Source organism: Arvicola amphibius, chromosome 8, assembly GCF_903992535.2.
Source record: "Arvicola amphibius chromosome 8, mArvAmp1.2, whole genome shotgun sequence".
Taxonomy (NCBI): Eukaryota; Metazoa; Chordata; class Mammalia; order Rodentia; family Cricetidae; genus Arvicola; species Arvicola amphibius.
Genome location: NC_052054.1, coordinates 27,057,253 through 27,073,429, shown reverse-complemented (window position 1 = coordinate 27,073,429; position 16,177 = coordinate 27,057,253). Strand labels below are relative to the sequence as shown.

The 16,177-nt window shown below is 42.0% G+C and overlaps 1 protein-coding gene across 1 annotated transcript in view; it reads left to right on the top strand.

Moving 5' to 3' along the window:
• The window catches only part of Arfgef3 (ARFGEF family member 3), a 146,822-nt gene that overhangs the window by 55,140 nt on the left and 75,505 nt on the right, over positions 1-16,177 (top strand). The window contains exon 5 of the mRNA XM_038340047.1: positions 13,725-13,793. Within this exon, the coding sequence (XP_038195975.1) occupies positions 13,725-13,793 (69 nt within the window). The remainder of the gene's footprint in view (positions 1-13,724; positions 13,794-16,177) is intronic.

The following is a 16,177-nucleotide window of genomic DNA, read 5'->3' as shown; positions in this document are numbered from 1 at the left end:
AGAATAGAAAGCAGAGAGTCTCAGGAAAAGCCTGTTTAGGCTTTTGGCCAGTATCCAAAAGAACAAGATTTTAGAAAGAAGGAGAAGGAAAAGCTACACTTTTTTGAGTTAGAACTCTGAAGAGTCAGAACTGTGTGTGGGCAGGCACCACGGTCCTGCCTAGGGGCTCTGGAGGCAGCTGCAGTGGGGAGGGGCTTCTGGGGAATAGAAGCTGTTTATCTAGTAAGGGGCTAATTGTTCCCCCCATCCCTTTAGCACATCTTTCAGTTACTTAGATTTCCTTTGGGCGGTCTTCTAGCCAGATGACTGACAGGCCTAGTCAGATTAATTCTTAAGGGAGAAATAGTAACATTCCTGTCTTTGGGGGGAGGGTGTCAGAATGTCATGTCTGTACCCAGGGCCAGAGGTAGAACTCAGATTCCATTTTTTGTTATCCAGGAATAATGCAACTTTCCCTTAATGGGCCTTGAGAAATCCTTGATAGTGCCTCCATCTGATACAGCATTTTAAAACCCGAGGAAGGAAAGTTTACTTTTCTCACTTAATTGAGAGGTGGGGCCTCTTTTCAATGGCCTGTAAGCCTGCTAACTTCCTGCAATACTGGATTTTATTATTATTTTTTTAAGTTTCTGTCATGGGTCTTGTTCACATTCTTGCTGTTAGTGTTTATAAGCATGAGAAACTGAACCAGGTCACACTCCTAAGAACGTGTAACCAGAATAGTAAGTTCCTGGAGAGAAAAATAATATGGTTTCTCTTTTCGAGGTTTTCAAAAGAGCAAACAAAATTAGCTGATCATGAAAGCCAAGACTTCAAGGATAGCAGCTTGTCTCACTTAGAAGGTTCTAGACTTTCAGTCAAAGGGTTAAAACAAATCAGTGATGCTTGTTTCTAACAAATTAAATGGGAATGATGTTAAATCTCTTAGCGTGGGAGCTGCTCTGCGCAGCTTTTCTATTTAGGGAGAGAGAAGGCAAATTTGATTTATGGAAATGGCCATGGAATCGAAATAAAAATTTTATAGCTTGAACAAATAAAGTGTCAGGGCTATAGAGAATCAGAAAGAAGGTTTCTCTAAAGATAGATTACCTATGAAATGGATTCAGAGATGGCAGGAGGCTATTTAGTATTTAAGCTAAATGCGTGTCTGCTTTGGTAACATTTTTCCCTCATATGCGTCATTCCCATAAATGCCACACAGAATTTACAAGGAGCCATGGACATAACTAATGGCCTTGCTGACTGGAGTAATTAGGTCTGTCCTTCTTTGTAATGGATAACCTTTAGTGAGGTTATTAACTGATACAGCTGGCTTAGCTTTCAAAGACTGGAAGGAATTATGAGTGGCCTTCTGCCTCCATAAGCCAAAGAGAAAGAAATGAGCATCCTATCTAGGGAGTGCATACTGGCTTTTGGCGATAAGACAGGATATGATATGTGACCCTTTAAAGCCATTTGATGAGAGTTCTATTATTGGATGCATTATTTTATGTACATCCTTATATAATAGAGATGAATTCTAGTGCAATAATTATAATTTTCAAAGGAGAAATGGCAGGGGCTGATTATTTAAAATGTATTATGTGTCAGATACTTTGCAAGGACCTTACAGTCTTACCAAGGTCATACAACTAAGTCATACAGAGCCAGTATTTGAACCATAATTCAGCCCGAGAAGAAATCTCTTCTCTTAAACAGTAGGCTCCCTTCTCTGCTAAATCTACCCTGGAGATCTGCAGGTGATAGACAGTACTGTTCCATTGAACAGAAAGCCTAAGTACTGAAGGGGAAGCTAGGAGTGGCCGAGATAGTCTTGTGTTTTCTGTATCCCCTGAAGAAATAATCCGCCCTCACTCACTATGAATTTCAAATTGGATTTTGTAAGCTGGTTAATCAAAGGTATCATGTACAACCTCCAACAATAACGCATTAAAATGTCATACAGTTCTTATAAACATTGGGTTTTTTTTCTAATGATCTGGGGAGGCATTGAAGAAAAATCAACTAATGTGTGTAGTATGTGTCTGTGTGTGTCTGTGTGTGTCTCCAGACCAGAGGGGAGTTGTGGGTTTAAAGACACAACTCACATGGCTTTATCCAGAGGGAGTTTACACTGACCCCTCCTGCACATACAAGGGTAGGGAAATCCTGGACATAGAGCTTATGCAGTTTGGCTGGCAGCTCTGCGCCTTGGGTTGTACACATGGAACTCTGCTGCCTGAAAGTAGGTGAAGCATGCTTCTGAATGTGCACCAACACTGTGGTCAACCTTTGGGATCCAAGGAAGAAAGCCAACTATGTGGAAGGACCATTTGTGCTTTCTATTTTCCTGTTTGTTTTTTTTTTTTTTCTTTTCAGAGCTGAAGGTGAAACCCAGGGCTTTGTGCACACTGGGCATGCTCACCCCTGACCTTCATCCCCAGCCCAGAAGGATCATGTTTAAGTTTCCTCTCATTGACATTGTGTGTGTGTGTGTGTGTGTGTGTGTAGTTATCATGTGCATGTGTGCATGTCCATTTATAGTCCGGAGATCATCTGTCTTGGTTTTTGAGACAGGCTCTCTCACTGAGACCAGAGGTTATTGGTGCAGCCACTCTGGTTAGCCAGCAAGCCCTAGGGCCTTTGGTTTCCGCCTCACCAGCACCAGGATTACAAGAACATACCACCATAGCTGACTTTTCCACAGGAGTTCTGGGATTGAACCCATGTCCTCATGCTCACACATCAAGCACTTTACCCCTTGAACTGCTGCCCCAGCTCTCAATAGAGTTTTAATGGAAAATCTTTCACTGAGAAATTTATCTAAGCAGTTATACATTTATCCAGTGACTTGACATTTTTAATACTGAGCCAAGTGGTCTTCTCCTGTGCACTATAGAAAAAAAATGATCATTAGCAATGCTTGAGGGTGAAATGACTGTGTTGTCTGCCTTCTTTATCAAAGGGCAAAGAAAGCCCTTCTTGAGATAAGCCATGGGGGCACTTGGGAAGATTTATAATTGTCTTTAGCATTGAGGAAAAATCCAATGCTTGATGAAAAATGTATGACTCCGTAATGTACTGTTTGTAGCGGAGGTGGAGGTTGGACTGCTGGTGTCTGCGTCAGTCTAACAAGCTCACAGCACACTGGATGTGCATTAGGAGCAGAGCCCAGTTAATAGTGCATGGTTCTCCTGTATAATTTGTTTTTAGATAGCCTCCCTTCCTGTGACTAATGTTGATTGAGATAATCTTTTTTTCTACCTGGCATATACACTGATTTAATACTTATTATATTTTTCTTCCTTTCTCTTTTACCCTTTGGAATAATTGTCTTGGGCTAATGGTTAAAAAAATAAGATACAAACATGCAAAATCTCTAGCTATAATTTTCCCTTTAAATAATTCACTCATTTTGTGAGATGGGGTTTTGTATATTATCTAATAATTTCTTTTTGTAAGTATCACCATGTCTAGGTGTTGAACATATGTGGAGACTACTCTAACCTAGTGCTTTAAAACTTTCCCACTATGACTTGAAGTTAAACAAGTATAAGTGTAATATCTCAATTGTTAATGTGAATGTTTAAGAATCCTGAGTTCCGCCGGGCGGTGGTGGCGCACGCCTTTAATCCCAGCACTCGGGAGGCAGAGGCAGGCGGATCTCTGAGTTCGAGGCCAGCCTGGTCTACAAGAGCTAGTTCCAGGACAGGCTCTAGAAACTACAGGGAAACCCTGTCTCGAAAAACCAAAAAAAAAAAAAAAAAGGAATCCTGAGTTCCTAGGGGAATGAAGACACCCTTCAATGATCTCAATCACTTATCCAATAAATATTTTACTGTTTTTTGTGCATCAGGCAATATGCTGAACACAGATGATCCTATGGTATGAAGAAAATGAAATCAAAGCCATGTTAAAAAAACATTCATTGGAAGTTAAAGATTAAGACAGAAGTCAATAAAATATAAAAGACTACATAAACCATGGTAAAGACAGTAAGAACATAATCCAGAGATCAGAAGAATAATTTATAAAAGGGCCTGACAGAGGGAAGGTATAAAAGATGAGAAAGAAGTTTTTTTGGATGAAGTGATCTTTAGAATGGAAATGATCTAGAAAGCATAAACAGGAACCAGATAAGCAGGAAAGGTAGAACCAAAGGGAAGGAAGAGAAGACCGAAGTGCTAATATTAACTTCAGCGAAAACGAGGAAGAATTTTACTCTTCCCATAAATGTAGGCTTGTATTGGTTGAACCACATCTATTAGAAACCCACATTTCTTGGTATTGTCTCTCTGTTTTATACTCCATAATGGCTCATCAGTCCTAGCCGACACATCCAGTACAGTAGCCATGCAGATGGAGGAAGGAGAAGAAAACATTTCTGTTTCCATAAAATGGACTGGAACTTGGTCATAGGCCAACAGATAGTTATAGAGAAGGCTGGGAAATGTAGTCTTACCCTGAGCAGCCATGCACCAGAGCTCTATTCTTGACAAAGAAGGTCACTGTGTTGAAGATAACTGGAAGTCTGCCAAGACACTTATCACATGAGAATCTAGTCTAGCTTGTTTGTCCCCAGAGGCGGCTGGCGTGTTCTTCCCTCTGCAACCTCTTGTTCTGTTTTCACTGCACTTTTCTTGAGGGGAAGGGATGAAGATGCATGTAGATATGCACAAGGTTAGCTACAATCCTCCAACAGCCTGTTCAGGGAAAATGTACACAATCTCCAGCTAGTCCTGATGCAGGCATGGAGGGAAACCCCACTAGTTAGTAAATAAAAGCTAATGATAGACTTGGTGGTGTTTTCTCCCTTTGGCGCCTCACACAGCAGCTGGCATGTGCTTAATAATTGCCTCTTAACTGGGTTATTGACTAATAGAGATGAGAAGAAACACATGGTATTCTTCAGTGGCCTGCCAGAATAAACAACAGATGGGACAAGCCACCTTGGAATTACAGGTGAGACTGTGAGCTCAAAAACTGAGACTATTTTAGGTTTGTATTTTAGAACAAAGTAGCCTGTATTATCAGATCATTTCGGTCATTAAATTGGAGTGATTTGATTTACAGCTGGACTTGAACAGTCCCTGGAGCAGAAGGACTCCTTTAGCGTTTTAGATTTTCTGGGATGGCTCTGTGGCTGGGCTGGAAGTTAACCTGGCCTTAAAGGAAGAGAATTCAACCAACCTTCCAAATATTTGAGCTGCGGCGCCAACAGTAGGTTCAATGATAAAACACAATGAAGGAATAGAAATCTCTTCTTGTAGGGGAAAAATTCACACACATGTACACGCACACACACAAGTCAAAAAGTAAAAAGTACTTGGAACAACACTTGTCTCGGGGCTACTGGTAGCTTTGCTTTTTGTTTTAGTTATTTGATGAGACAGTATGAGAGGATGTGGAATAAAGGGAACACTCCTCAGCTGTTTGCAGTGCAAACTTGAACGGCTACTTTGGAAATCAATATGGCAATTTATAAAAATCTTGGGAATCAGTCTACCTCAAGATCCAGCTATGCCTCTATAAACCCAAAGGATGCTCAATCATACCACAAGGACACTTGCTCACTTATGTCCATAGCAGTGCTATTCATAATAGCCAGAACCTGGAAATAACCTAGATGCCCCTCAACCAAAGAATGGATAAAGAAAATGTGGTATGTTTACACAATGGAGTTCTACTCCACAGTAAAAAATAATGACGTCATAAAATTTGCAGGCAAATGGATGGAACTAGAAAAATACATCCTGAATGAGGTAACCTAGACTCAGAAAGACAAATGTGGTTCATACTTACTCGTAAGTGGATATTAGCTGTAAAGTTAAATTTCACTGTTTTTCAACTTGTACTGTGTCAAGTGTCTTTGCTCAGTGTCTTCTTGTCAGTGTTTGTCAGTCAGCTTCTTTCATGGTGACAAACTGCCTGAGAAAGCCAACCTAGGAGGACCATGGTTACCCGGCTCTTGTGCTTTTTAGATCTCTCTAAAGTTTTTGTAAAGTAGAACATCATAGTGGGCAGTGCATGGAAGAGCACAGTTGATTACCTCATGGTATCTAGAGTAAGAGAGAAAAATGGAGCAGAATCTCCTTCAAGGACATTCCCCAGTGACTTAAGGTCCTCTGTTCTTCTCTACCTCCTAGAAGTCTCACTATAGAACAATGGGCTGGTGGCCAGACCTTGATTCCATGAACCTTTGAGAGACATTTGAACTCCCAGTCATGTTCAGCCTTTTCAGGTTGTAACACAGAGTTGGCATCTACAAACTTCATGCTTAAAAGCCACACAACTGAGTTACAAACAAAATCCCCCAAAGCCTTAGAAAGTTTGAACTAAGCTTATGATTTTCATTGGACTGGACTCATGGTTATCAAGGATTACATGTTTCTTAGCATACCCCTCAACAAGTGATATTTTTTTTACCAACATGTATCAACCATGTGGCGTTAAAAGCAAAGAATTCAAAGACAAAAGAGTTAAATAGGTACACAATTACCATGATTCAAACTTCGTGGTTGGCACATTCAGCCCACCATAGATGGAAAATATTCAGGGGGTTGGAAATCCAACCAGGGGGTTGGAACTGAATGTGACTGTGTTCTTGTCCTTATTTCCTATCCATTAGAGTGTAACAAATATTTATACATTGTTTATGTTGAATCAGACATACATACTCTAGAGTTGGTTTGAAATTTATGAGGATGTGGGTGGATTATATGCTAATATTATTCCACTGCGTATAAACTATTTGAGCATTTCACAGACTTGGACATCTGTGTGAGGATCTGCAGTTAATATCCCTTGGATACTGAGAGATAGCTCTATTGATCTGTGATGCTTAGAAAGTAAAATTCAGAATTAAAATGTAGAGAACTGTAGTGTCTAAAACTAGATTTGTGAGATTGCTAGTTAGAAGTAGTAGTTATGATAAATTTAGAAGGGTGAGGAAAATCAGAATAGAGGCAATTTGTTCAGTTGCTGAAGTGAACCAGTAACCTCATTATAATTAATATTTATGTATTTTCCAGGACATATTATTTCCTAGAACTAGTAATTAAGGCCTATTAATGACTATCAATAAAGGCCATATATAAACCTGGAGCATAACCATAAACTGATAGTAGTCTGAAATAATTTGCAAATTGGATATTCATGCACTCTACTCAAATCTTATATTGACTAAAAACAATTATAAGCAACTTGGAATAGCTGTTTCTTAAACCTAGAGCAAGTTGAGCCAGAAAGGAATTATCTAATTACCTGTCACATCAAGTGAAGATTTGTGAATTTTTAGTATCATGAGAAAAATGGCATAATTGGGATTATAGCTCAACCACCCATTTCTGTTGGCAACTCAGGATCTGAACTGTTGAAGGATTAGTGTCCCAACTATCCCTCCAGGCCTGATTATAGATCTGTAAGATCAAGATTTTAGAGATGCTACCAGCTATGTTCACACGAGTGTGAATAATCCAAAATGGTGGTTCTCATCTGGGGCAGGTGTGTCTCCAAGGAAACATCTGGACATGTCTAGGAGACATTTTGGTTATGACAGCTAGTGAGGAAGGAGGTGCCACTGTCATCTGTTGGATAGACACCCAGGATGCTGTGATGTACTTACAATGCACAAGATATTTTTTTTCTAAGATTTACTCAGCCCACATTGTCTGCAGTACTGAGTTTGTGCGCCTGTGATAGAAATCAGTAAAAATAGTTAGCTTTGGCCACCACATTTTAAGCTTAAAATAAGAAAATGTTCTCTGAAATTCTATAGGCTTATATAAGATTTTTTTTCCTCTGGAGGCAAACTATGTTACTATTTCTCAGCCTCCAGAAGATGGAGACTGTTTTGTTGCTAATGCCTAGACAACAAGGGGAAGACTCTGTCTCCTACATGGCTAAGGAACATCACAGGATTTTCTGTTATTGTTGCCAACTTAAAGTAAAAGACAATCCGAAGTGTTACATTAAAAAAAGACATTACACAACAAAAACATAATGATTTTTTTTTGTTTCTTATGAAAACTAAGCCCAATGTACATGAGATGCTAAGATGCACAGCCAGAGTGGGGTTTAGAGATGTCCTGGGCAATCGGACTTCCTCCCCAGAGGGGAGGTGAGTGAGTGGCCGTCCCTGGACTGAATTCATTTTCTCAGTATCTTACTTACTTAGCTTGATTTATAAATTATACTTCATAGTTTGAAAAATTAGACCATAGTCCCTCCAAGAAATACCTGTGCAAAAGTTTATTTTTAATAGTTATAGAAAGAGAAAGGTGTCCTGTATCTTTTATGTTTTCCCACATCCCTCAGGAGCCAGGGGATCATATTGGCTCCCTTAAGTTAGCTCACTTCTTAGTACCTTTTTAGGTAGCGCCCTTTCTGTCACCCCTGAATTTAATTAATCAATTATGTATGTTACCAACATTAAATTTAGAGTCAGAGCTTTACAACTTGGGTATTGTGTAGGAGGCCTGGATCCACCTCTATAGAATACAGTGCATCCCCCCAGGCAGTGTTCTCCATGGCTTATTGAAATCATTATGTTATGGGTGTTTTCATGCCAGATGTTTGCTCTAGGGGAATGGGGATTGTATGTTTTTGTTCACTGGTGTCTGCCAAGCACCTAGTCCTGAATCTGATCCCTAGTCCATCTCAGTCAGGATTTGTTGCATGAATGAATGAGTGAGTGAGTGAATGAATGAATGAATGAATGGGAGCCCAAACAATGCCACACACAAGCATGTGTCAAGTGGATACAGGGTTGCCACCTCGTGACTTCACCACAATGGCAATGGTGTGGTGAAGGATTCATTTGGAATCCTCACAAACTGGTTTCTTCAGCTCATACATCCTAAAATGGCAGCATATACATTGGTGAGTGTAAAGGGCAGAGTCTTTACACTGTTTTATATACTATTGCATACACTATTGACAATAGTGTCTATACACTATTGAAGAACCAATACAGGGACACCTGAGTGGAAGGAAGTCTCATAGAGGATGCTACTGGCTATAGCAGTGATTTCTGCGTACAGAGGGAGGCATTTCTTGCCAGGGTTCTGGGCATCCTTAGTGGGGGCTTACCACATCTTATTTGCCCAGCCAGAGCAACTGGAATTGCAGTATTACAGAATAAAGATTGCTTAATATGAAATGCTTGGATCCAAAGTGTCTTAAATATCTGAATTCTTCAGGTTTTTGGAATATTTGAGAATCTTTACTCCAAAATTCAAACTCTGAAATGCTCTAAAATCCAAAGCTATTTTGAGTTCAGCACTCAGAATTTCTGACTTGGAAGCATTTCAGATTTTCCATTTAAGGGTGTGTGTGTGTGTGTGTGTGAAGATATAGCTGTATATCTTACAAGGAGGTTATAAACTGCCTCTAGCCAATCACAGTGAGATTTTCCGAAGAGTTTTCCTGTGTGCCATCAGGCCCTCTAACGGTCCTGCCCATCCACATTATAATAATGACTAAGTCCCACTGAGACTGGGAGACCGATCACTCACTAATGCAGAGAAGGCACTGAGCATGACCGGAACCCACAGCAATGCCCAGCAAGTACTGCAGCCAAGACGGCCATCATAAAGGGAGATTTTACTACTAACATGGTTATTAGTTAGCTGGGGAGGGCTCCTGAAGGGGTCACTGATTAAAGCAGTAAATATAAACCACCCCGAGAAAAGGCTATATAAATCCGACTTCTGAGTTTTCTTTTTGAGATCATGATAGCAGTAAGGTTTTACAGTATGCACTCTAGGAAACTCATCTTGTTCTACAAACTGTGCTACATTGTCAGGATCTAATAGAGTGCCTAAAACGTGTTTGGGAATGTGGAGTTGAGAGAGTTCAGCTGCACTGGCTAGACCAGAAAAAAATGGGCGGGGCACAATGGTAGAATGATATCCGGCTTCCAAACATGGGCAGCCACTGGGAGTTCCCTAGTCCTTTCCCCTTGCACTGTTTTTAATTAAACATTTCTTTGTATTCATTCATCTGGATATCTTTTGGGGGTGGGAATTTTAAAGACAAGGGCCCAAGGGGCACAAGCAAAGTCACACAATATCCTGAATTGTGTGGCACAATTATGTCACTAGAACTCTGTGACTCTGATCTCACAGCCCCTACTTGTGATCACAGTCACGGGGCGGGGAGTGACTGAGGGAGAGCCGCAGTTGTGACATACCCCTTTGGAGAGGAGTGGTCCGGGATATTCCAATAGAGTGCAGAAGAGCACTCTATTGTTTCACACACCCCCTTCTTATCAAGCCACACCCTCCTGTCTATTCCCAGTGTGACCGTATTTCCAGATTCCCTTTTCAATTGGTCGAGAATTTCAGGCATATATACAATGAACTATGATCACACCACCACCTACTGTCTTCCTCCAGCTCCTCCGGCATTCCCCAACACACTTCCCCCCAACTTAATGTTGTCTTAAAAATCAGCAACATACATGTTAAACTGTAATCAATCAGCCTTATCCCCCCACCATGTGTGTGCATAGGGGTGGGTGGGTGTTCATATATGTGTTTAAGAGTGAGTGCATATGTGTGCTCATGAGTGTGAGGCCAGAGGACAACTTGTTACTAGGCTGAGACTTCCCAGGTAAGCTAGTTGGCTGGTCAGTGACCCTCATGGATCTGCCTGTCTCCACCTCACCCACCACTGAGTTAATATATGCGCATCATCATTCAGTGCTTTTATGTGCATTCTGTAGGTTGAACTCAGTCCTCTGTGTAGATGGCAAACGCTTGACAGTGAAGATGTCTCCCCAGCCCAAATGTCTCTTTTCCAGCCTAATTATAATCATTTTGTAACCCAAGTTTCTAGATACGTTTTTGGTGAAGAGTTACTTCTTACACATATCTGCTATTCAATTAATATATTTTTAAAAATGATTCAGGATTTTTAGTAGCCCTGGTAATGTTCTTTCTCTCTCCATGGAAGACTTTGCCCTTGTTTTCTGTTTTTCTCCTAGCTCATTTATTGAGGCAGTTCCGGTCAGCTCAATTTCTAGATGCGGCCTGCCACTCAAATTCTTGTCTTAGGGTTAATTTAATCAGTATGCTTTACTCTCCCTGGGAAGGATGTATTTCTAACAGATTTGCCCTCAATATTTAAGTACTCTTGTTTTCATTGGAGCCGGCGTGCTCAGAGCATTAATGCAAACTTGTGCCTGCTCGTTATCTGCAGAAAGCCAGATGCTAAATTAATTTTCTTTTCTCCTGTGTTTCTTACACCCCGTCTGTGTTGTGTTCTGATGGATTAGGACTTGCTGAGCACCAGGGGCAGAAGGGTCACTCTGTTTATCATGTTCTTGCTCCTTGCTCCACCAGCATGGCCAGATATCACACCCTTTATTTCATGAGTCATGGGAGGCCATGGATACCATCAGCTCCACAGTTAAGACCCAGCGTGTTTTCCACACCGTACACGACTTTATTAATGTGCCTTACTTCCTCTCATTGTTTTCAGCTTGTTGGTTTTCCTTTTTCCAGTTAACTCAGAGAGTCTGTGGATACTGGTAACTAGACACTGGTATGCAAAGCCTGTCTTCCCCAGCATTGCCAGGGATGGGGCTTGGGTAGTAGATTCCTGGTTTTCTGCACGCCCTGGCTAGAGGCCTCCCCCTGTGCATGCTAAGCTTCCCTTGTGCCAAGATTTCCTATCATGTGCAGAAATGAGTTTTCTATGTCCCCCTTACCGAGATTTCTTTATTGAAATCTGCCAAGTTATAGTCCTCCCTGCCTCCCCATAGATGCCCAGTTCTGAGCGCTGCTGCCTAAATGAAGCTCTTACTTTTGTAAACTGGGTCAGATTGGAAATCTTTCCCAATCTACTTTTTGGCACTTCAACTGAATGCATGAGGAACTGGAAAGCAGAGAACCGATAGGCAGTCCTGTAAAGACTGTTAGAGGTTAAACAGCTCAGACAAATACTTGCCTTCAGCATCTTATAAAATGTTACCAGTTGCCAGCATTTTTGCCAATATTCTCAAACCCACAAGGACAGCTGGACCAAGAGATCAAAGACCATCCCTGCCACCTCCAGCCATCAACTTCCTAACCTTTTCTCCCCTTGTTAGAGATGTGGTGTGGAAAGAGAAGTAAAGGAGGCTGTGACATGTGGCAAAATTTAAAGCAAGAAAGCATCCAATGAGTGTGTCCTCAGTGCACAATAAACAGTAAAGCGTAGGGGGAGAGTGTAAACACAGAAATAAGCCAGTAATGGGTGTGCGTTCCAAATGTGACAGAAGGGAGGGTATTAGAGGGGTTTCCAACTCCAAAGTGGTGACACTCAGTTTGAAGCCTGGGAGATGAGACCCACAGGAAGTCCATGAGAGGAGCCTTACAGGAGCCATGTAGGAAAAGCCAAGGACAGGGGCTTCAAGCAACACACTAGGGTTGTGTATTGTGGCGGCACAGAAGACAGAACTCCCTCCAAGCAAGTTCTGAGATGACCCCATTGTCCTTACCCTTCGTGGCCTACCAAGCCCAGCTTCAAAAGATGGGTGTTATAGGCCATCCACATCCCATGGGGTCAAAGAACAATCACTCCCATAGTCCCTGTTCTCTAGGCACAGTGATACAGAACTGGCTTTTATCTGGAGTCAACTTGGATATAAAGCCACTGTTTGGATAGAAAAACTGGGGAGAGAGCCCACAAATAATTTGTCTAATCTGGTGACACAACTTGGCAATAATTAATATTAATATTAATATTAAGTCTGGTGACACAAGTTAGCAATAAAAATCTATTCTTTCTTTAGTTATACAGTTTGCTTTCTCTGAAGAAGAGGCCAACCTCCTGCGTCTGGTTCAGTCAGCAGCTTGGGCCGGCATGCTGAGAAACAGTTCTTTCTACACCAGACAATGACACTATTGGTTTTTGGTGTGCTGATTGAGCACATATCCTATATTAGGTATATGTTCTGGTGTCTGTGTTCTTTCATGAATGGAACCAGATGAGGGAAGTCCCAGAATGTTTTCTCTGGCAGCCACACTACCGATGGGCACAGCTGTTGGGTTTGGGATCAGGCAGAAGGTTCCGGCACTTTCATGTCTGTTTTTCTCCAGCAAGAAAAGTCAGAAGGCACAGAGAGTGAGACTCTGGATTCCTGCCCAGGAAGTAGAAGTGATTGTTTAAATGCCAGAGGCTCTCACTGACCAGTTCCCTAATAGTCGTGAAAATCTTGTGAATGCCATCAACCATTTAACTTATATATCTTGGGGAAGAAAGGGAATCCGAGACCAGACAGTAAGAAAATACCATGGAGAATCCTGGGGACAGTTATAAGAGAGAAGAAGGTAGTATAAAAGAATGTCTAAACCCTTGTGGCGTAGGGAAGGGGTAAGAATAGACAATCACAGTGACATTTCAGTCTAGCACAGAAGATGGAGAAGGTACGGGAAATGTAGCTGGGAGCCTTCAATCCTGATCCACAGACAGCAGGCAGAGAGGAGGGGAGAGGGAGGAGAGAGGAAAGGAAGGGAAAAGAAGGGCAAGAGAATGTACTAGGGCTTGGTGTGGGCTTTGGAAACCTCACAGCCCACCCCCAGTGACACACCTCTTCCTAAAGGGACACACTTCTAACCCTTCATAACAGTTCCACTGGGGACTAAGCATGCAGACACATGAGCCTCTGGGAGCCATTTTTATTCAACCCACCACACGAACATATTTCTATAGTTTAACTCGGTCTCTCCCTTCTTCCTCCACCCCTTGTGGGGGTCTAGGTTTTGCTATGCATCACGTACACCCCAACATTTGACCTGAATGGGAGTGCCGTGCTGAAGATTGCAGAGGTGAGTGTGCCAGCTGCTCACAGTGGCTTTTCTCCTGACGGGTGGGAGTGCTTGTCTAGATCTGAGCTCCAGCAGAGAGACTCTGACCACTTCTCGAATGACTCTGGGGAGTTCCTGCTGGTTTGCTTGGTGGGAAACATACTGGGTGACCGGCCATCCTTACTCCTAATGCCATGGGTCTTAGGACTCTGCAGGTTTGAGACTCTACATATGAGAGCAACAGCACCAGGCTCCCACTCCACTGCACCCAGGCTTTTTTTTTCTCACTCTGCTTTTTTCCTAAGAATAATTGCAAAGCGTTTTCTGTTTAACCATTCTGTGTAAGAAGCCGAGTGTGAGATTTATAAAAATATTTCTTGATCCAGTTCTGCCTGCCCTGAGAAACGCACTCTGTGGCTGTCATGGACAAGGTCCGTCTTTCCCATCTGTGCTCCATTGGAGTCACACATGCTTTCCAGCATGTTCCAAAATGTGTCCAGCAGAAAACCTGGCTCCTTGAAAGTCTGGCATGTGCCTTCTCGTATGAAAACAGTGTCCTCTCAGAGCTGAGCTTCACTCTGCCTTCTGGAGTTTCCCTTCCATTCCTTGAAAAGAATATTTTCAGCATGTCCTTGTTCCGGTAGGAGTACATGTTCAGAAGCAGTAATGCTTCTCTGTATTCAGAAATCGTGGAAGTCTACCTCTGCGCTACATTTCTGAAAGCCCGGATAATGTGGAAACTGTCTATGGCTGTCAAAAGAGAAGGAGAAGTTAGCTAATGCACAACACACCATGGAGCCACTTTCAATCGCGGATTTGTAGAGATGAATAAACATTGCAGGGGGAGGGGGCATTTATGTGTCTTGGTGTATATAAGCTAATAGTGAATGAATGTGCTCAGGTGCTTCCCTGTTTGGTTGGATCTTGCCATCCCCATCTTGAGGAATCTTCTAAGTTTCTCTCCCTCTCTCTCTCACCCTCCCTCCCTCCCTCTCTCCGTCTCTCTCTCTCCCTCCCTCCCTTCCTCCCTCTCTCCCTCTCTCTGTCTCCTCTGTCTCTCTCTCTTTCTCTCTCTCTCTCTCTCTCTCTCTCTCTCTCTCTCTCTCTCTCTCTCTCTCTCTCTCTCTCCACAATCACTCCACCTCATAGCCTGGTTGTTCTAATTAGACTCAAAACCAGCATTCCACACAAATGGTTGTAGGGTAGACCAGAGTACAGTGTTCACCATTGTCTTTTTTAAACAGTTGGGGAAACAACTTAGGAAAAACAAAACAAACTCTGTAAGTCATGTAAAACTCCTCTGGAGATGGAGGGAGGGAATCCAGCTCTTCTTTGGCCTCTCTGTGGTAGACAGTGATGATCATTCAGGATGTCGCTTATCCTGAAACCTGTTGATCAGGAAGTGAGATGTGTACTTAAGTAGAAAAACTGAGCCTATTTTCCAGATGTGCTGTTGAGACTCTGAAAGGACCATTAAGCTTTCAAAATGTAAATATGAAGGCAATCTTGGTCTGTGTGTCTAACAAGAGTTCGCTACATTAACTTCTAGTCAGAACAGGTCTCCACTTCTGTGTTACACAAGGAATTTAATAGAACAAAAATGACCAGATTTGTTAAACAGACAATTACAAAATAAGCAAGCATTGTTAGCGATTCAGGTTTGTGGCTGTCATTACCAGTCCTCCACATGGACGCACAGTCCTGATGGTCAAGGTTAAACCAAGGCTTTTTTTTAGCATTGTGCATAGGTTAGGAGACGTGTTGCATTTTCCAAAGACAGTCACTCCCTAAATATAGGGAAATACCGAGGGCACAGAAATTGTCAAGATCTTCCATAAAAGAAAAGGCGAATCATAGCCAAAAGCACTCTAAAGCTAGTTTGAAATATGTATTTGATTTGGCCTTATTGATTCCCCCTACCCCCACCCCCCACCAAAGCAAGCTTGTTGATCTCAGGGAAAATCTCTTTCAGAGCCATTGTTGTTAGGTTTTGTTTGCTAACAATCTTATTTCTAAGGTCTCCCTTTATTACTCCTCCTACCCACTCGTCTGTCTTTTCCAAACCAATGATTAATAAAAGCTATCACTCATCAAGTCCCTAGAGCATGGCTCTGTATCTTCCTTCTCCTTTGCCCTCTACTCCACCCTGACTAAATAAAGAACCCCAAGCTAAGTAAAGTTAATTTTCCTGCCCTAGTTTCTGCAGCTTGCTTTTTTTCTTTTTTACATAATTTCTTTATTGGTTCTTTGGAAATTTCCCATCATTTGCCCTAATTCTACTCACCCCCACCCCAAGTACCCCCGTATCCTCCCTCACCTCTGCAGCCTCCACCCCAGAAAACATAGACTGTTTATATTGCAAGCACGTGCTGCTGTAAACCACTCTGCTGTGTTGCTCACTGGGT